The 20347-nt window shown below is 46.4% G+C and overlaps 1 protein-coding gene across 6 annotated transcripts in view; it reads right to left on the bottom strand.

Moving 5' to 3' along the window:
* TRIO (trio Rho guanine nucleotide exchange factor) overlaps positions 1-20347 on the bottom strand; it is a 354644-nt gene that overhangs the window by 23052 nt on the left and 311245 nt on the right. For 5 of the 6 annotated variants that reach the window (XR_008423663.1, XM_053906893.1, XM_053906892.1 and 2 more), the window contains exons 35-45: positions 19765-20057; positions 18191-18361; positions 15356-15451; positions 9689-9837; positions 8423-8489; positions 7005-7108; positions 4215-4284; positions 2188-2277; positions 1525-1617; positions 745-795; positions 353-430 (exon numbers count right to left, since the gene is read on the bottom strand). Coding sequence is in view for 5 of the 6 variants with exons in the window: in XM_053906893.1 (XP_053762868.1) it covers positions 353-430; positions 745-795; positions 1525-1617; positions 2188-2277; positions 4215-4284; positions 7005-7108; positions 8423-8489; positions 9689-9837; positions 15356-15451; positions 18191-18361; positions 19765-20057 (1262 nt within the window). In the remaining variant the exon portion in view is untranslated. Of the gene's footprint in view, positions 1-352; positions 431-744; positions 796-1524; positions 1618-2187; positions 2278-4214; positions 4285-7004; positions 7109-8422; positions 8490-9688; positions 9838-15355; positions 15452-15579; positions 16503-18190; positions 18362-19764; positions 20058-20347 lie in introns of those variants that run through there. The other variant, XM_053906894.1, reaches the window with a different exon arrangement.

Raw genomic sequence — 20347 nt, 5'->3', positions numbered from 1 at the left:
CGACCCTGAAGTCGAGCTCCCAGGGACGATGGATGTGCAAGGGGCCCCTCGCCTCCCACCACCTGCCGGGGAAGGAAACTCTGCTGTTACAGCACCAGAGGCTCCAAGAGACAAAGCAGAGTCCTGCCTGTTTCCGCCATCAGGCGCTGGGCTTTGAGCAGAGGAAGGTCCTCAAAAAGCAAATCAAATGCACCAAAAAAAGTTGAAAGAAAATATCAATCAGGTTCAAGTAAAGTGAGAGAAGACAGAAAACCAGGCAAAAGGATCAGCTTTCTACTGGGGAGATAAATAATCCAAGACCAGAGAAAGTGACAGAAGCCAGAGGGGTGAGTTTAAACAACGGGCGCATTACGTCAAATCCCTGCAGCCGCCCGACGTTCATCATGTCGTTGCACCGCTTGGGTACGATGCACATGACTTCCACCGCTCTCTGCAGGTGTGGGGGGGGGGGGTCAGGGAAGGGGGGGGAAGGAGAGAGAGAGAGAGAGAGCGCGCACATGAGAGATAGCACCAATGGTCAGCGCCCTCCGGGGAGGGCTGGTGTGCTCACCCTCACATCCACCCCCAAGTCCACCTCCCGACTTCCCTACCCCCTCGTGTACACAGGGCACATCCCAGTGGAGGGACTCAAGGCCCCAGGGACAGACTCCTCCAGGAGTGGGCTGCTTGGGAGACATGGGAGACATGGGAGACATGGGGGGATTAGGGGAAAGCTGGGCCAGCACACTGGGGGGAGGTAGGTACCTCTAATTCTGATGTATCCAGGCTAGCTTTTTTGGAATACTTGAGGAAGTCCTGCAAGAAGCACAGAGAGAACATGATAGGGGCGATGATCACACAGCAGCTACGCAGCTAACCTTGTGAATCATTCCTGATGTGCCAGGCACCGGGGCAGGCGCTTGAGCTGCATGTTCTCAGTTCTTTCTCCCAATAACTTGGTGAAAAGATACCCTTACGTGGATTTCAAGCTGTAGCAGAGCAAAGTCAACCAAATCTAAGCAGGTAATGGCTCCTCTTTTACTCCAAGACAGCTCTGATCTCTGTAGATACCCAGCCTCCAAGTTATATATTCATATTCGAAGGAATCTCAATACATTTCAACAGTCACTTTTGTCCCAGAAAACCATGTGGCTTTGCCTTGAATCGTGCTTAGAAAGCTAAACCACTCAAGGGTCCTGAGCCCTGTCAGAGCCAAAAGAAGCAACAGGTGGGGACTGACATTTGAACTTAACTCAGGACCCCAGGAAGATGAGGGAACATATAAAGTCGACAGAGCCAGGAAAATGGTTCTGTGGTGAGGAAAAAGTTCACTTCAACTAACATTTTGATTCAGACCTTGATGTAAAGGTGCCTTATTAGATTTTAAGAAATTTACTCCGAAATATTTAAAATCAGAAGAAGACTGCTGGGTATTTTTTCACAGGAAAGAGTCCCTTCCCCTGCCCAAACTTCCTTCCCCTCACTCGTCTGGCCTTCTCACCAAACGCACGCCTGACTCCCAGTCTGCGCCCAGCAAACCCTCACCTTCAGGAGCAGCTGGTACTTCATGATCCTCTGCACTGGTTTGATGAGCAAATCTGTGAGCTGCAGCCTGTGGCCAAGACGCTGCTTTAGGTCCTGGGGTTTTAAAGGAGAAAAGAAAGGTCTTAAGTGTTGTCTTTTAAAAGGCGGTTGTCGAGTCAGTCTAACGGTCGGAAATACTAGCTACATGGCAGGAGAGGCAGTGGGGAAGACGGCCATGCTGCACAAAACCCAACCAGGCCCGCACGACTTCTCAGAGTGGCCTCTTCAACGTCCGAGGGCTATTTCTAAAAGTCTTTTTTCCTTGTTTAAAGACCTTCTTTCAATTGCTTTCTTTTATTCATACAAACACGTTTTATTTTTAGGCTAAACGTTTAGATCATGAGTTATTCTGAATCTGTAATGAGCCTTAGGTTCAAAACTGCTTAAATAAACCCCTTTATTTTAACAATGACCCCAGTCTTCTGAAAGCTAAGGGAGTACACAAGCCCAGGCTGAACTCCTACTCATTTCTCTGACTTACAGGAAAGAAACAGGTTCAGAACTCTTATAACTGAGGCTAACTTCCTGAGACTTGCTTCGTTCCTGGCAAACATGATATTTTAATTTTTGACATCAGCCTTAACAAAAGATTCAGAAATGCTTTGTTTCCATCTTGGGTCTTACCTCAAAAAAGGTATCAATGTATTCTGAGACAATGTGCTCAGACTTTGGTTTATTTTGACAATAAACTATGTACATGTGCAACCTTCTCTCCTAGGAATGAAAAAGGCAAACAGATGGGTTAAAACAACTGGAAGTTCAACTAGAATATAAGAGTACATGCACATTTCAGCACATTCATAAAGGAAATTTTCTTAAAACTGTGGTTCAGGCCCGTGGGAGCACATTCCAGATACATGACTAGGGTAGCATTCTGCTTTGTGGCTCCCAAAGCAGTCTGTCCTCATCACCCCCTTAGGAATTTCAGACCCCTCACTTTACCCGGCAAATAGCAACCAGGGGCAACAAGAGGACGGGGTTCTTGGTTTCAAATGAAGAATTACTGTCGCCCCTCCAAATGGCCCAGTGGTCTTGGGAAGTGTTGGTTTTAGCACGCAAGAAAAGTCTCTTTAATCTCAAACGCTGAAGGCAGGGAGACAGGTACCCAGCAAGCCATCCCTCAATCCGGTGATGCTCAAAGTGTGGTGTGCAGAGCTCTGGGGGCCCCTGTGGCCTTTCAGGGGATCCAGAGGGTCAAAACTACTTTCCAACTAATACTAAGATGTCATTTACCCCTTTCTTCGTGCTGATGTGTAAAACCAGCTGGCATCTTGGCAAATATTCACCCCCACACATTGGCAGAAGACTGCCAGTTTTAACGCAGAATGTCCCGGATTCAGTAATAAAAGTCCATTTTATTTAAACTCAACCATGGAGTATGTATCTTTTTAATGTTCTTGTGACAAAACAGAGGTCCTCCCTCATAACACTTCTGGTGCATATGATGGGTTGTCTCAAGCAAAACCATTTGTGGCACTGAGCTGTGGGCTAAATTAATTGTTGGTTTTTGAGGACCGCCATTTTTACTTGAAAGAAGGATGGACACAAAATGTAATTACTTATACTTGGGTATCTGGCAGACGTTTTCTGGAACGTGAACAAAAGAAGCGTGTCGTTCCAAGGCAAACTGGCAGTATCTGTTAATAATAAAACTCTGAGCTGTCAAGGTAGAGAACTGTGGAAAACCCACACCTGCCACTGTTTTCTCGACAACACCTAAAGACTGGTCTAGAAAGAGGGGTGGTGACATGAACAATTCTGACTTTTTGATACTGTATAACAAAATGTCTCAGCATTTGGATGATCTAACCTGGTGAACCAGTATTTTCCAACTGACCAATGCATGATCTCACAAGCTGGTGTGAGGGTGAAAGCCTGTAAATGCGAGCTGCCTCCATGGCTTCTGGCCTGACAGCAAGGGAGAAGTCCAGCAAGGGCTTGTCCGATTCCACATGGTAGCTGAGCTTTATGATATTGTCACTTGTTCGAGTTTTGGTGTAACATCTCAGAAAACTAGCCATAATTTTCTGAAAAGACTATCAAAATACTCGTACTTTTCCAGCTCTATCTGTATGAGGACGGATTTTTTTTTCATATATTTTAACCACAAAAAATTCCACAATAGAATGAATGTACAAGTAGATATAAAAAAAAAATATCCATCTGTTTTCTGTTAAGGCAGACATTCAAGAGGTTTGCAAAAAATGCCAAAACTCTTATCACTGATTTTTTTTTTTTACAGAAGAATTTCCTAAAGAGACCTTTAATGTTAACATATTTCAGATCTGCACATATATTTGGCTCCTATGCGAAACCTCCTGTATGTTTAGGTACATCACCGTCTTCACTAAACACGTGTTTGTCCACAGACAGACATCCCCGGATGTTCTGCTTCAGGTCTGCCTCTGGTCCTTCTGGCCACTCTGTACTGCCCTGAGCTAAACAGCCAGCTGGGGCTTGGTGACAAGGAAAGCAGGTCATTTGTGTCCAAGAGGAGGGCTTAATTCCAATTCGCTGACACTGCACGGTTTGATTTTATTCTCAACAGAAGAGCTTTTGTAGACTACCAGTGAGTTCTCCTTTAATCTGAAAAATCAGTTACTAAGCATGACCATATCAGAACAGAACATAAATAATGTTATTGTACTGACATGTTTAACAAAAAGGGATCCTAGTTTTTCTGGATCTTCAAGGCACTTCTCCAACTCTCCTAAAAAAAAGCTGAAATGAGAAGAGAAATATTAGAGCCATTTCCAATTTGGCCTTCTGATTTTATTTTTATTTATTAAAAAAATTTTTTTTAAAATATTTACTTATTTATTTTTGAGAGAGAGGGAGAGAGAGAGGCACAGAGTACAAGCAGGGGAGGGACACAGAGAGAAGAAGGCACAGAATCTGAAGCAGGCTCCAGGCTCTGAACTGTCAGCACAGAGCCCGATGTGGGGCTCAAACTCACAAGCTGTGAGAGATCATGACCTGAGCTGGAGTCGGACGCCCAACCGACTGAGCCACCCACGTGCCCCTGGTCTTCTGATTTTAGACTGAGGTTTATATTTCAAAATAGTCTGTTTTGACACGATCAACTGGAAAATGTAAGGTATGCACTTAAGAAATGTAATGTGCACAAAAAACATTTTGTTAGGACAGAAACCACAAGAGACACACAGTTAAAAAAGACAAGGCAGAATGAGACCGTCCCATGACTGGCAACCTTTCCTTCTCTTGGACAATCCACATTTTTTGTCTCATTTTTCTTAAGGACGTAAGCAATAATGTATCATGGCCGAATACTGAGAAAAAAAATAAAGGTTTCCAAGATGATTGCTTGTTTTTATTTCTGAAAACTTGAGATTCATATTCATTCTATGATAATTTTTAGGGAGCTCAGATTGGGTAAGAATAGATGTAAAATACTGAATATGTTACCTGTGTCAGTTTTATAAAGTTTTCTTAAATACTATCCAAATTAGCCTCTAGGTTAGGAGTATTAGCTCCCATTAAGACAGAAATCAGGTGTAAGCACAGAAACAGAAGAGCTGTGCACAGCCGCTCTTTTTCCCTTCTGGGCCACAGCTGACTTTAAGACATCTGCCCACCTTAGTGATCACTTACCCATGCTGATATTTATGTGTGCTATTTTATTTTTTTACTTAAGGTTTTTTTTAAAATTTATTTTGAGATATATAGAGAGATAGAGCGCGTGGGGGGAAGCAGAGAGAGAGGAAGAGAACCCCAAGCAGGCTCTGTGCTGATTGCACAGAGTCCAATGTGGGGCTCAAACCCACAAACCGTGACATCACGACCTGAGCCAAAGTCGGATGCTTAACCGACTGAGCCACCCAGGCGCCCTGTTTGGTATTTTATTAACCCGCAAACCAGCACATCAATGAATGCTATGTGGAAGTTTCTAGCACTTGGGGTTTTAAGATAGCTCTGCACCCTGTGGCAGGCCCCACCTCCAGGTGGTCGTCCCAGGAGCACTGTGCCGTTTTCCCCTCCCGTCACAGCTCCCGAACCAGACCTGGAAGTGGCAGACTAGAGAGTGGCACCAAAGACCCCTTCTTACACTTAGATTCGCTGTAGTTTCTTGGGAAGTCTATGAATTACGCTGTGTCTGAAGCTGACCATTCTGTATTTAGGAGTCCAACTGAGTTAGATACTATGGGATAATAGGAAAATGATGACCCTGTACCTGGGTTCAAAGGTTTTACACTCTATTAGGACAGATACATTTAGAAGTAACAAAACACTACTTGATACACCTACCACGATAACCCCTCCTTGTATCTGCATAGGATTTTACAGTTTAAAAAGCACATTTATGTATGCTACCTGCAAAGAGGAGGGAGCGCGTCTAATTGACAGTGATCATTTGACCTGGGCTTCGAAAGTGATGGGAACGTGTTCTAGGCCGAGAGGACAGGAATGCACATAAAAACAGGAAAGCAGGTGGCCAATCTAGGTCATGGGAACAGAACAGTGTAGCTGGAACATCCCACAACAATATCAACAGCTGGCGTTAAGCAATCCGCAAATGGTTAAGGATTTTTAAAATTAGGAGTAAGGTGGGGCGTCTGGGTGGCTCAGTCGGTTAAGCATCCAACTCTTTGGCTCAGGTCACGATCTCATGGTTTGTGGCATGGAGCCCCATGTCGGGCTCTGTGCTGACAGCTTGGAGTCCGCTTGGGACCCTCCCTCTCCCTGTCCCTCCCCTGCTCGTGCTTGCTCACTCTCACTCTCTTTCTCTCAAAATAGATAAAATAAACTTAAAAAAAATCAGCAGTAAGGTGACCTGAAGGGGCAAATGTATTGTGGTACCAGCCCCCATGTGGATCTCCTCCTGATGAGGACGGGTGCGACAAGGTAGTGGGGCTCAAATCTGATTTTCGTGTGCAGTTATGTCTACTTTTTTCATTAAAATTCTTGGAAAAAACAGTATCTTGAAAGCCCTCTAAAATAATTTGTAATTATTCAACAGATGGCTGCAATTCTAATTAGAAACTTTACTGAAGCTTACTCTACATAGATGTTGTTCTGAGCACTTTACATGTTACCTCAGTCTCCCTTTACCAAAAACCCCGTGCGGTGGATGGTAAGACTATGAACTGCATTGTGCAGATGAAGGCCGGAGACACAGGGAAGGGAAGCAAATGGCTCAAGGTCAGGACTAGGTTCTGAACTCAGGCAGTCAGGCCAGCCACCCCCAGGCGGGCTTCCCGGATGGACCAGCACACAGAAGAGACTCTTCCCCAGGCCACGAGATGCTACCACAAAACTCCTTGGCACATTGTATTTCCTTTGCACCAGCTACCTCCACGAGGTTACAGGTAATAAAAGGAAGCGAACTGGTCAACACCCGTTACCATCTGCCTGACACGATGCAGTTTGGCAAGGGAGGACGCTGGGTGTGCACCATCAGGCATGGCATGCATTTTACGTACTCTCTGTGCCAGTCATAAATCTGATGGATGTTGCCAAATACAATCTTGTCCTTTCCTTTCATGTCATCAGGAACACCATCTTCTTTCATGAGAGCCATGTAGCCCTGTGAGCATTTACAGATAAGTTTGTTTCAGTGAACGTATTGGAGTCAGATAATGATTTATGGATCAACGCTCATAAAGAACAAAACAGACATATGCAATGCCTCACAACCCTTTCTTTGTTTAAAAACAAGCAAAAATCCTATATGAAAAGTGTCTTTCACTGGCACCACATGTATGGTCATACGCCATGCCAAGATTTTCTCTCCTTGAACTATTGGGAATTAATAGATCCAAATTCTTCTAAGGAACTGAAGACATTTAAATGTAAATGGTTTCACAAAAACAAATCATCTTATCAGCTTGTAAACATTAAATATTTGGCCAAAAACGTATCTCCTCTGTTCTCAGCATAATATAAACAGATTTCCTTTTCTTTTTGGATTATCTACATACTTCGTTAAATGAGAATTTAACAACATTCCTTTCATAAATTGATTTTCTAACAGCAGTTGATTAAATATGTTGCTAAAATGTGGCTTACAACTTCCATTTAACTTGAATGGGATTCAGCCTTGACTGGAATCTCTTAAGAAATTCAAGTTACTTATTTTACTGTTAACAATAACCGCAGACACATTGAGCTTGCTACATCTTTGGTTACACAATTAACTGTAAAAGCTGTTACTTTTAATGGAATGAACACCCAAAAAGTATCAACCTAGATATAGTTACAAAGCTGAAAGAACGGTAGTATCTTATGGTATAAAAACAGCTTTCTGCTGAGTTGAGTTTACAAATATGATTACGCCCTGAACTTCAATGCCACGGATAAGCCTGGAGATGGCCTGGATCCAGTATGGGTGGCACTGGTTTTGTCATGGCTCCACAGTGCACAGCAACTTCTGGGCAATGACGATAGTGCTGTATTTCTTCTGTGAAAAGTATAAGTGGCCTAGTGCTGTGACAGAGCAGCCCCGAACCCAGGTGGATCCAGGATGGATCTGAAGCCACAGCCGGCCACGCTGACTTTTTCCACCACTGACGCTCTCCTGTTTCTGCGGGGATATCCACTTTTGTAAATCATTAAGGGCAAGATCCCCAAATAATAAACGCGGTGGTTGGCTAAAATAATTTAAAAACTTAACTGTAAAAAAAGATGACTATGTCAAAGATGCGTTATGTGAAAAAAGCATTTAAAGGTGAATACAGATTAAGATAATTGGCTAAATTTCACTTTTCACAAACGTAGTTTTCTTGGGGGGAGTGTCAAATGTTTTTAAAGCTTTTGAGAAGTTATTGGTGTGTCATGTTTGATACTCCCTTGACAACTCTCGGTGTCTGATATCGGTTATTAAATCTCTGAAAACACATACCTCAACCACACAGCCGAGGTCCCGCACATAGTCACGCTCTGTCTCCACTAGTTCTTGCAAAACATAGCTGGAAAGAAGAGAAAAACGAGTGTTAGGACCCCAACTCTTCATTCTCTAAATGAATTCTTTAGCACTTTGCTTTTGTCAGGTCAGACTCCTGCTGGGACCGGATCTGTAATGTATCAAATTTACACAATTGGGTCTCTAATTCTTGAATGTCCCAAATCACTTACAGGTTCATGTACATGACCCATGACTGCTGTGGACTCTGATCACATATACAGACAATAAAGAGAGGCTTAGACATAGGTTTGTCATAAAGGCATAACGTTAAAGGAAGCAAGTTTGTTTTGTTTTGAAACAATTATTTTAAGTTTCACTGGGCATGTAAGAAAAAATTTTAACTCAGATATTTAAAGCCTTGGGTCTGACCACTCATAACTGTTTAAGGCCTCTCCGATAAGAGGAGACAATCAGTTGCTCTGAAAAGCAAACCGCCTCGGCTGGCCTTGAAAAGGTCTGTTGGTCTGTTCATTCGACCAGCACTGAGTGGGCATCTCGTACCAGATACAGACTGCTGGGAGAGAGCACTCAGTAAAATCCAGTATCTGCCCTCACGCAGCATACAAGTTTTCCCTCTTCTCCAAAGGCAAGTTTAAACCTTTTGTAATGTTTTTCAGGACTCTTTTTACCGTAAGCAGCTTTACTGGAACTGAGACGCTATCAGGAAGGTGTGTTTGAAAAATATTCAAGGGTTTTGAATCAGATTACATCTGATTTTATGTTGCTTTCTTTTCCTTCACAACTATACGTATGATAGAAAGCACAGCGCTTTCTCCCTAGAAGTGACAAGGGACATGCGTGTATCGTTTATAAATAAAGTACAACATGCAAATAACAAAAACTAGAGCTATAGTGGCACCTGGCTGGCTCAGTTGGAAGAATGTGTGACTCTTAATCTCGGGGTTGTGAGCTCAAGCCTGACGCTGGGCATACAGCTTATAAAACAAAACAAAATAAAACAAACGAACAAACATTTTTCCAAACTCTAAGAAAAACAAACAAACAAACAAAGCACAAACACCTGCAGCTAAGGCTTACTGCACCCTTAAGAGGTTCTGAGAGAATTTCAAACATATACACAATTATTCTAAGAGAGACCCTGGATCTCCGGGTTGCCCTGATTCAGAGATGAACCCCAGTCACATTTTTGAAGGCGACAAAGACCAGAGCACAGCCGACAGTGACACTGGAAACATCTCTTACTGCCGTCTCTTTAAGGAGCTGGATTTCCTTTCCTCCATCTCATCAATGGGCGAAGAGGAGGAGAGAAGGGAGTTGTCGGAAGGGTTGAAGGAGGGGCTGCTACTGTCTCCCTGGTCAACAAGGAGTGAGCTGGGCCGGTCCTCCAGAGCCTGAAAGAAAACCAGACCACCAGTCATGTTTCCAGCCTACAGTCCACGAGGCTGAAATTAGGATCGGAAAATCTCATAAACCAGAAAATACAGAAAGCCGGACTATAAAATGAGAAGATCCACATTTGTGATATTACACGGTATTTGGTAACAAAAACCCCCACTATTAATACCAATATGGAGCAAGAGGAGCTGGGTAAATAAGTCAGAACAAAGAGGACAGTGAATTTATATGCATTAATACATTCTATTCTTTGTCACCAAATAATTAGAAATGATACAACTTGTGTACAGCAGAGCATTGCACCCATCTCTGGACGTATCACGAATTTCGAACATAGCCATTTTCTTCTCGGTTATATTCCTGTCCAGCGCGTGGAACCTCCTCCATCAGGCCAGCCGACCCCAGGCACATCACCAGGGTCCCTTAGTGGTGGCTACATGGCAACGTCAGCGTTCTGCGTTAAAGAACGTGGGCTTTGTTTCTTCATTATCCACGAAGCCTTGACTCCGCGTCAGTACCCACAGATCGCCCAGTGAAACGGATCTCTGTTTCTGGACACTTGCAACCTCCCTCCTCTTGGGCAGCAGCAGCCGTCATGCTGTCTCGATGACGCATCCTAGACTCTCACTCCCCACTGGATTTCGGTTTTCACGAGTGACTGTTTTCAGTGTCGTATGCCCTGCGGAACCTCGAACAGAGCTCTGCGGTGTGGTCAACACATCTGACTCGGAAGTGGACTTCTGCCCCTGGATTAATGTGACAACGATTAGCGGCTGATTGCTTTCTCGTTGGTACATATTAACTGTGCTTCTTACCCTGAATTCCTAAAGCTCCTAGGGGTATGGGTTAGGGTTCTTTTAAAATTTCCCAAGCACCCAGCTGGAGATGCAGAGACGATCAAGGGGTAGTTTATCAACTGAACTGGGAAAGTGTGATTAGCTTATCTTCAAACAAAAAGTTCAATACAAACTTCAGGACATTTAACATTTCCTATCAAATCAAAACCGTCAATGCTCGTCCAATTTTCTCCCCTTGAGGGTAGCAGACCAGTGCGGGCTTTGTCACTAAGCACAGCTCTAAGGACACAAAGTCTGTCCATGTAATTTTGTTCACCAAACCCACGGAGCTGTGGAAACATACCAACTGCTGTGCTTATTTGTGATAAACCGTCAAGGAACGGGGCTTGATGAGAAAACAGCACTCTTATTTTTAAGTAAATAGTTATTGACCTTTACTGGAAGCCAGCACTCTGCGGGAAATAGCAGGGCTTTGCTCTGTGCTCATGGATCACGGCGACAGGGGTCTGGAGGAGGACGGGGTGCTTCGCACTGTCTCCCGTCTAGGTCTGCAAGGAAACAGCTGATACTCGTTGGATTCAATTCTGCTCCTTTCAATGGTGATAAAAAAGAAAGAAAACCAAGAAGATGTCTGTAGATGTCCCTTCAAACAGAGCTGCAAGCAGGGTGCTTCACTGGGGTGTGTGAAGCTCTGGTCTCCGGCTGGCGGAGCGGCTGTCTGGACCCCAAAGGACAGAGGTGCCGGGCGTGAACCCAGCTGGGCAGCCGGAGAGGGTGCAGACGCCCCGGCGGACACGATGGTGGTTTGGTGTTCCTGCCCGCCAGCTCTCACACAGGCGGCATGACCAGGGAAAGGCCACCACGGGACTGAAACTCCTGGGACGTCACAGAGTCGGATGGATTATCTATCTGCGAAGCACCACGGGTTTGGTGGTGTATTATGGGCAGGTTCCCTCTGTTCCTTAGATGCAGGCAGGTCTGCACAGACAATCCATCTCCTCTAAGGTTAGTTTTGATAAATTTCCAGGTTGTGAAATTGACTTTCAAAGAGCTTAACAGAAGGTGTTATGGTTATTTTAATTTCCTTAGTTTGCCACTCCCATATAATTCCATGTTTTGTGAATTTGTGCCTCCTCTCTATTTTCTTGAGAAGGTTACCTGATGTTTATTACTTCTTGAAAGAACACGTTTTTGGTTTTATTTATTCTGTTTTTCTGTTTTCCAACTCATTAATTTCTCTTGCTCTTCTAGTATTCTTGAGGTAGATGTTTATTTCACTTATTTTCATTCTTTCTCAGATCTCCCTTTATATTTCAATCGACGAAGAAAAGAAAACCCCAGGGTCAAGTTCAAACAGTCGCTGTGGCTGTTGGCCACTGCTGCCCTACTGCCAACGACGTGCAGGCAAGACGCATCCTCTTCCAAATCCTGGTAGGATCAGGAATGTGGGGATGAGAGAGAGAGGCCGAAATCCCAGGAAATAGTTTTCACGGTAGTTTTTATTTTACCGACGGACTCAGCAGGTTTTAGGGTTAAGTTCAGGTGCCTGAACATCACGCTGCACAAGAGCTGAACAGCTTCTTCCCAGTCCAGTTAAGCTAACATGTAGCTTTTGAAGGGTAACTGATTCAGTGTGCAAATTCTACTACCAAGGCGCTACAGCCTGAGAGGTCACCCGTAAGAAAACGGGGGCAGATGACTATGCATCTCTGGCACGTGATAAGTGTGCAGGGGGAGCTCAGGGTCACGTGAGAGGGCAGGCTAAAGGGTATTAACATGATTCAGAGTTTTCATTGACAAAAAGCAGTTCTCGTTTGACATCAGAGGATTAGTGACAGGAAATCAACACACAGCAATGTGTCCCTTGAGCCAGAAAAAGAGGGCAGGATCTAGATTACATTCCATGGACAATGAAGAGGGGGTGAGTCCATCCCAAACAGCATAAATACGGTCCTTCCACCAGGGAAAGGGCAGGCATTAGTGACTCTGCCCACGTGGATGGGACCTTGCTAGCAGCGTAGCAGCAAACAGCACTTGTACCGAGCGTAGAGCTAAAAGACACAGGCTCAGAGAGCCTAAGCGTAAGCAGCAGTGTTTGAACACAAGTCTACCTGACTCCAAAACCTACGCCCTTTCCACGACGCCAAGAGCTTTAGGCCTGTTAACTGAAGGAGAAACGTAAGTGAGTAGAAAGAACTTAGTTTCGACTGGTAAAGTTCAATGCCTTAAAACTGAGAATAAGGAATAAAGCAGTAAGAGCTGAACGAAACCGTGTCGTAGACCTCCTCTGCATTGCAAGCGCATCTGAATTAATCAGAAACCAATCTCTGTCCACTTAAAATGGAATGCGATGTCAGTACTTGCACAATGATGGCCTGGCAGGGTGACAAAGAGTTGCCTCAGAGCATTGCTTGGGAAAACTATTTCAATTATTAGACAAGAATAATTTTAATGATCATATAACTGAGGAGTATAAATGACTGTTTTAAAAATGTTTAAGGGTGTTTGAAAGCTCACTGGGTACAACTTAAGTACCCTTTGTTTAGACCATCAATCAAGTTGTCTCAAAGAGACAGCCAGGATGTGCTTCAGTGCAGTTCAAACTGCAATGATCCCAAATTCTTGACCAGTGGGGTCAAGTTCTTGGGTTATCTACCAAGTACTAGCAACCTTCCTAACTTCCAAGCCCATCATGTCACTTTCAGAACATGACTGCCTGAGAAGAAATTCCAGTGATGGTGGAGTGAGACAGTGTGGAGCTTTTCTTGACAGAATCCCCACTTGACTGAGTCAGCCATAGTTTCATTAGTGTGGAAGTGTCTGAAGGTGTGCCGAGGGTCGGTGGTACCAGAGATAGGTTGACAGTTTCTTTTGCAGTCTCTGATGATTAGAATGATCAGATGATTGATTAGAAGCTGTCTCGGGGTAGAAGAAATGGGAATGATCTAACATTACCCAGTTAATACCTGATGGAAGGAAGATAAATGTCTAAACTTAAAAAGTATACTCTTTGATCTGGCAATTCCAAGGTCGAAAATCTACCCTACAGACACAACCACGCACACATAGCCAACATGGGTGTTTACAGTAGTGCAAAACTGAAAACTTTATACACACACACATACACACGTACGTATTATTACTAGGGATGTATTTAAATAAATTATAGCATAATGAGGTCTCTGCTCCTTCGTGGCTGGTTGTTTTTAAACTCTGTGGCTTTAGTTTTTTTCATGTGTAAAATAAAATGACAATAGTGTGTACCTACCTCATTGGACTTCCAATATGTTAATATATGCTCAGCACTTAGAATGGGGCCTGGGTTAGAGTAAGCCCTCAGGAGATGATCACTGCCATCTATACAGTGGACTACTGTGCAGCCAGTACAAAAAATGAAGTAAATATGTATGTACTGATGTGGGAAGATCCTCAAGATATACTAAGTCTCAAAATCTTAAAAACTCCACAAATCCACTCTGAAAGAAAGAGCAGGCACAAGCATCCTGTCCCTCTCACCTCCCCGCATAGGTGTGCACCTGCCGAGAAAACGTCTGCAGGAAAATCTACCAAACTGGTCACAGTGGTTACCTCTGGAAGATGGACTGGTAAGAGAGGCTGGGGGCTTTTATTTTCAGAGAGGTGACGTTTAAATGATATTAAGTCACTTTACAGGAGTTGTAGGATATAGTAATGTAAATGTTGTTGCCAATAATGGTTTTTCCATCTCATAGGAAAACTGAAGAAACACAGAATTGCGTTGAATCAGTTAGAAGCAATGCACACCTATCTAACTTCAAATCAGTATTGTTGACTTTGGGGCTTTTATTAAACAAATCCATGTTGACCAACTGGAAATGCAGAGGTCACTCAGAAAAAAAAGCCCTTACATAATAATGCATGCTTTTCTCTCCCGTACACTGTAAACCCGGAAGAAAGACCTCAGAGACAGCAAAAGAAACTGTCAACCTATGTGTGGGTACCACTGAGCCTGGGCACACCGTGGACGAGTGGGGCCGACCCGACCCGACCGCAGCCGTAACGGTGTTAGCACTGCTATCAGTGAGGGTGCAGGAATGGATTATGATCTTGGCTCCCGGGAGGGACCTCCAATCTCCTGGGATATCTTGCTTGACAGGAATGTTTGTTTACAGAGGGGCCTCGGGCCAAGACAGAGCGTCTATGCCAACGGTATGACTCTTGCTGGGGGCTTTGGGCCGCGTGGGGTCCTGATTTCTGGAGGGGCGGGGGACAAAGGGGAGCCACGCAAGCAGTCAGTCTCGCGTACATGACTGAGCTCAAATAAACGCTCTGAACACCAGGGCTCGGGTTAGCATCCCTGGCTGGCCAGACTCTCCGTGTGTGACATGCAGCGACGTCCGACACCACTGCCAGGACAGGAGGCGTCAGCACGCTGCCTGACCCTACCGGGAGGGGACACAGCCGCACCCTGCCCCGTGTCACCTCCTCCCTGGCTGACTTGAATCTGTCCTTTCACAGCATAAACCACAAGTGTGGGTACAATGCCTTCTCTGAGTTCTGGAAGTCGTCCACGCCCATGACTGAACCCGAGGGTGATGTTGGGGACCCCCAAAGTCGCAGGGTGGTCAGAAGGGAGGGTGGCCTTGGGGTCTCCACCTGTGTAACACGCCCCAAGCACATTCAGCAGCCCCGAGAGCGGTTTCCAAAGCTCAGGCTCGCTCTGTCTGGGAAACCTTACCATCTTGCTCTTCACGAGTTCTTCAATCGCACTCACGAGCTCGGCCGCGCTTGGCGTTTCGGAGCTGGTGGGCCGGACTAACAACCGGGAAGAGGCCTACGGAAGAAGTTAAGAAAAAGAAAGGGGGGAGGGGGAATGCCTCACATTAGTCACCGGACAGACAGTAAATTCTCCTGCAAGCTCAAGCTCTTTTTCAAAGTAAGTCCAGACAAAAAGACCACAAGTTTGTCTTTGTTTGCATTTATTTAAAGTCATCCTTTTAAATTTACAATATTCTGACATGAAATATTAAATAAAACCTGTCTGGGATACATGTGGAAAGCAGACAAAGTCTGTTTTTAATCCTCAGTCGTGTAACATCATAATATTTTTCAAAAGAGGTGACTGGGCACGGGGAGATTCTTACTATAACTTTGGCAACTGCCAGCAAGGCTAGTGGCTAAGCAAAAAAAAAAAGTATGGAATCTGATCAACGGAAGAATGAAAGGCTTAAGTTCTAATGAGTGAATCCTTAAATAACCCAGAAAACAAAACAGGATACTAAAAACGGCTTTCCTGTGTTTATGGGGTTAAAAGAAAGAAACAAGAAAGAAAAGGAAAGGAACCAGGGTGCACTGACCAGACAGGGCAGAGGGGGACGAGCTCACCATTTTCTGTGCCATCCATTTCCCCAATGATTAGTGCAGAGTACAGAAGATCTGTGGCCTCACAAGCTACCAGATGCCATTTACGGCTAGAATCAGGGTGTACAGGGGGTGACAGTTAAGGAATTTCAGGGAGGGACCACTGAATTCAAGTTTCAGTAATTAGCAAACACGGCGTGTTTGCAGATTACTCGTGCCGTCAATTAACTGGAGACTAGAAGAGGGCATAATATGAACCTTGCTTCATATTAAGGACAGCAGAGAAGCATGCGACACACGGCTAGCTGTCCTAACGATGCATTTCTCACAGTAGACAGATATGGGTTTGTACATTCACAACAAGGCTTTTACATATGTGGATCCATGTATGCGCTTTGCAAAACAAATGTTGGTTTGGTCTAATGAAATCTGGAGTATGGGGTGAAGAAAACGAAGAAAAAAATTCAAATGGAGAGGTAAGGAAACTGAGCCAAAACAGACACAGAACACAAATCAACATAATGCTGCAGTGAAAGTTTACAAAAAGAGAAAACAGAACAAAACAAAATATTAGTCACAAGGTAATATACTCGCTGGGAATATCACTACAGATTTTTGCAAATGAAGAGCTGCTACTGATAATACCCAATGAGGTAACGCAGCAACTGATACATGATTCTAGCAAACCAAAGTACACTGTGCAATCCACTCTCCAAATGGAGAAAAACACTCTTCTTGGGGGAACAAGTCAACCAGGCCCTCCACCTCACTTTGGCTAACCATCAGATTTGAGAAATGTCAGTTCTGTGCTTTAAAAGAAGGTATCGCTGGGGCGCCTGGGTGGCTCAGTCGGTTAAGCCTCCGACTTCAGCTCAGGTCACGATCTCATGGTCCGTGAGTTCGAGCCCCGCGTCGGGCTCTGGGCTGATGGCTCAGAGCCTGGAGCCTGCTTCCGATTCTGTGTCTCCCTCTCTCTCTGACCCTCCCCCGTTCATGCTCTGTCTCTCTCTGTCTCAAAAATAAATAAACGTTAAAAAAAAAAAATTTTTTTTAAAAGAAGGTATCGCTTAGAATGCCACAAAACAGTTTAGGAATTGTCTGAGAAGTGACGCATTCCCATTTCCTGCCGAGGCTACTCTGTGCAGGGGGCGAGGTCCTCTGTCACCTCCCCTCAGCTCCCGCAGCACGCGGCCAGCACCTCAGATGCCCCCAAACTGCAGACTCCAACCCAAGCCACGTCCTCAGCCAAGACCCGCAGCGCCCTGACCGCGCACTCCGAGCCACAAAGCGGGAGGAGGCGGGAGACGGCTGCCCAGGCTACGACTGCGTAGTCGGCCTCGGCCTCACACTTGTCGGTCACAGGGCCGGGGCAGAGTCCAGATCATAAAACACAGGCAGTCCAGCAAATGACCGTGTTAGCACGGAGGAGGGAGTCAGGGAAGGAAAAAGAGGAAGAATGGGGAAAATGATGAAAACATCTGTTTTACTCAGAAAACTTCGTTACTGCCAAAAAAGAAAAGGTCTCCAGTGATGACTTCATAGCATGGTTTTCAACACCTGCCAGTCTTGGGAAGCACACCGGGGCCAGAACGTAAGGGGATGTATGAGCCAGTTACCAGCTTTCCATTTTGATACTTTAGGGCTCTACACCTGGGATGCACAAAGTTGTTGTAGATCAGGTAAGAACTAACCAAACAAACAAAAACCCAAGATTGGTTTGAAGCCTCCACATACACCTGAAGAGGAGACTCATGGTTGTAAACCGATTCCTAGACCCTGGCACCTGTCCCTGCACCCCAGGTGACCCTTGGCACTAACGGCAGGCACGCTGGGGAGACCAACTGGACAGCAGCACCACGTCATCTGGAAACAACGCCCGTGTGCAAAAACACCTAGCAGAGAGAGCAAGATGGCCTAGTGTTCATTCAGGGCTGCGACCCCCAAGACTGTGTGAGATTTCTCTGACTCCTGTCTCAGGGACACTGGTCAGTACAGTAAAAAGAAAATAAAGTTACTTTAGAGGCAGCACTTACTGAAGCATTATTAAAAATGCAGTGAACGTGTCTGTAGGAGAAACGACACGTGCTGGCCCACTGCTTGCTCTAAACTGACTCTGGTATTCCTACGTGTGGGGTGAAAACAGGCCGCACAGCTTCCCGCCGCCTGTTCTCAGCCCTGCTGTGACGCTGGTGCTAGGTGGCGGGGCCCTTACCTTGTCGTCCTGTGAATCCGGCTGCAGCAGGCTGTGCTGTTGGATGGCCATGGGCGGGGGGAGGGGCACGGCGTCGGCGCCCTCCTCCCCTTCCTCCTCCCCGCAGCTCTGCATGCCCGACGAGGAGGACTTAGAGAGTGTGCCGCTGCTCAGGCCCTCGTTCCGGCCCCTCTGAAATCAAACCAGTGTCCGCGCGTCACGTTCCAGGCCCGACTGTCAACATCAGGTCACAGACAGAGCCCTAAAGGGTGAACTGGGGGGAGTGTGGCCGGCACAGGAACGGAGGGGACAGAAATCAGGAGCAAGCTCTTTCCACCCCCGATGGGAACTGCTCATCCCTTCCTGCACACCAGCTACCTTGCCTGCAGACTCGGACTGGAGAAGGGCCCCCCCGCGCATGTCTTCTGAAGAGACCGCCAACATTATCCGTTAGGCTTTGAACACATTTCGTCGTCCACCACCACCCCCTCCCCGGGGACCAGTTCAAAAGCCTGAACCCTTAATAACTCTCATTCAGTTCCTCTCGTCTACTTCCATTTTGTTTCTGATAACTTGCTAGAATAAAATTCACTGAAACTATAATGGCATGAAGACTAATACAGTTCAAAATGCTCTGGAAGAATCTGAATTTAGTCTCACGTTACTTTTACTCGGCTTTCACGTTTAGAAAAGTTGTCAGTTTTATTTCTACTAAGAGGACACAGATGTAGAAAACAGACAGATGAGGACATAATAAACCACATTACTGCAGTGAAAACCCAGGGCAGAACGTGCCCAGGAAAAAAGCAGCAGAAAACCCATGTCTGCAAAACAAATTAAACGATACAAATCTTATCCTATCTGTCTGCCTTTTTCTTTTTTTTGAGGGAGCTGGGTGGGGCTGGGGGTGGCGGGCCTCAGTTAAAAACTCTGAGGGCCCCTCACTGCCACCACCAGCCCGACAGCCTAGCCTGGGGGTCACGAAGGGATTCTGTTCCTTGCGGTGTAATTTAAAGCTCCCACCCCTGAATGAAAAGGGAACTTACAAAAATTCCCGGCTGGCAGATACCCGTGTATCTGTAATGACGTGGGAACGATCCAGTGTTTACTGGTTAGCAAAGTAAGCTCGCCCTGTGTCGGCTGGGGAGGACAGATGTTAAGCATGAACTGAGGACACCCACACCCCTCTGGCCCCTGCACGTCTAAAGCTGCGGCCCTGCCTGCGCCACGCTGCGGCCATGGTCTAGGCCGAGCTCAGGGACGGCCTGCACCTTCGCAGCTTGAGCGGCACCTCCTGGCTTGTCTGTGGCAGTGGGGCCAGGCGGGCTGGGCCGGCAGGGCGCCTGCTTCCCGCTGGAGCAGGCCTGGGGGGACGCTCGGAACCCTGCGCTCCTTCTCGGGAGCCACCGTGGGTCCCGACCAGGTCAACACGGAGCTGCCAGGGGCCCGCCCGTCCCCACCGAATCCAGTCTGCTAACGGGGGATGGAACGAGCTGACAGTCACAGGGACCCACGGGAAAGGGAACCGAAGGAGCGTGTTCCCACGACAAACGAGCATCCCCACGACTCCAGGGGAAAGGCCGGGGGGCTCTGACCTCTTCCACCGTCTCGTCCTGCGGGGTGGCTGCGCTGTCGTCCGAGTCCTTCTGCGAGCCGGCATCGGCGCTCTTGCGGACCTCCCGGCTCTTCTTGTGCTTGTGCGCCAGCTTCTTCACGTGCCCGTCGGCCTTGCCGCTGCTCAGCCGTCGCACCGGGCTCGTCAGCCACTTGCGCAGCGTGTTGCCCGGGCGCTTGGGGCCCGGGGAGCTCTGGGCCCCCATCATGTGGGGCTGGAGAGAGGCCACGGAGGCGGGCGGGCTGGCATCGTTACTGGAGACGGACAGCGAGTCTGAAGGGTGAGAGAGACACGGCAGGTTTGACCGAACGGCCTACAAACAGATCCTCCGGCCGTGTTGCCCGCAGGCTGTGCCCGCCGCCTACCTGCGGCCTGGAAACGCGGGAAGGGAAGGTCCGCCGTCTCACGCACACACCTTTCAAAGCTTTACTGAACCTGAGTTGTTCCCAGAGACGACTCTCCTCAGGACGTACCGTTCCCCCCAAAACCCCAAGTCACCAATCCCCTGAAGACCATCACACAGATGGTCTTTAAAACCGTGTTCATCCACTTTCTTGATAAAC

Source organism: Panthera pardus, unplaced genomic scaffold (genome assembly GCF_024362965.1).
Source record: "Panthera pardus isolate Hobbes unplaced genomic scaffold, ASM2436296v1 HiC_scaffold_2, whole genome shotgun sequence".
NCBI lineage: Eukaryota > Metazoa > Chordata > Mammalia > Carnivora > Felidae > Panthera > Panthera pardus.
The sequence above is the reverse complement of the archived record's forward strand: the minus strand, read 5'-3'. Positions and strand labels throughout refer to the sequence as shown.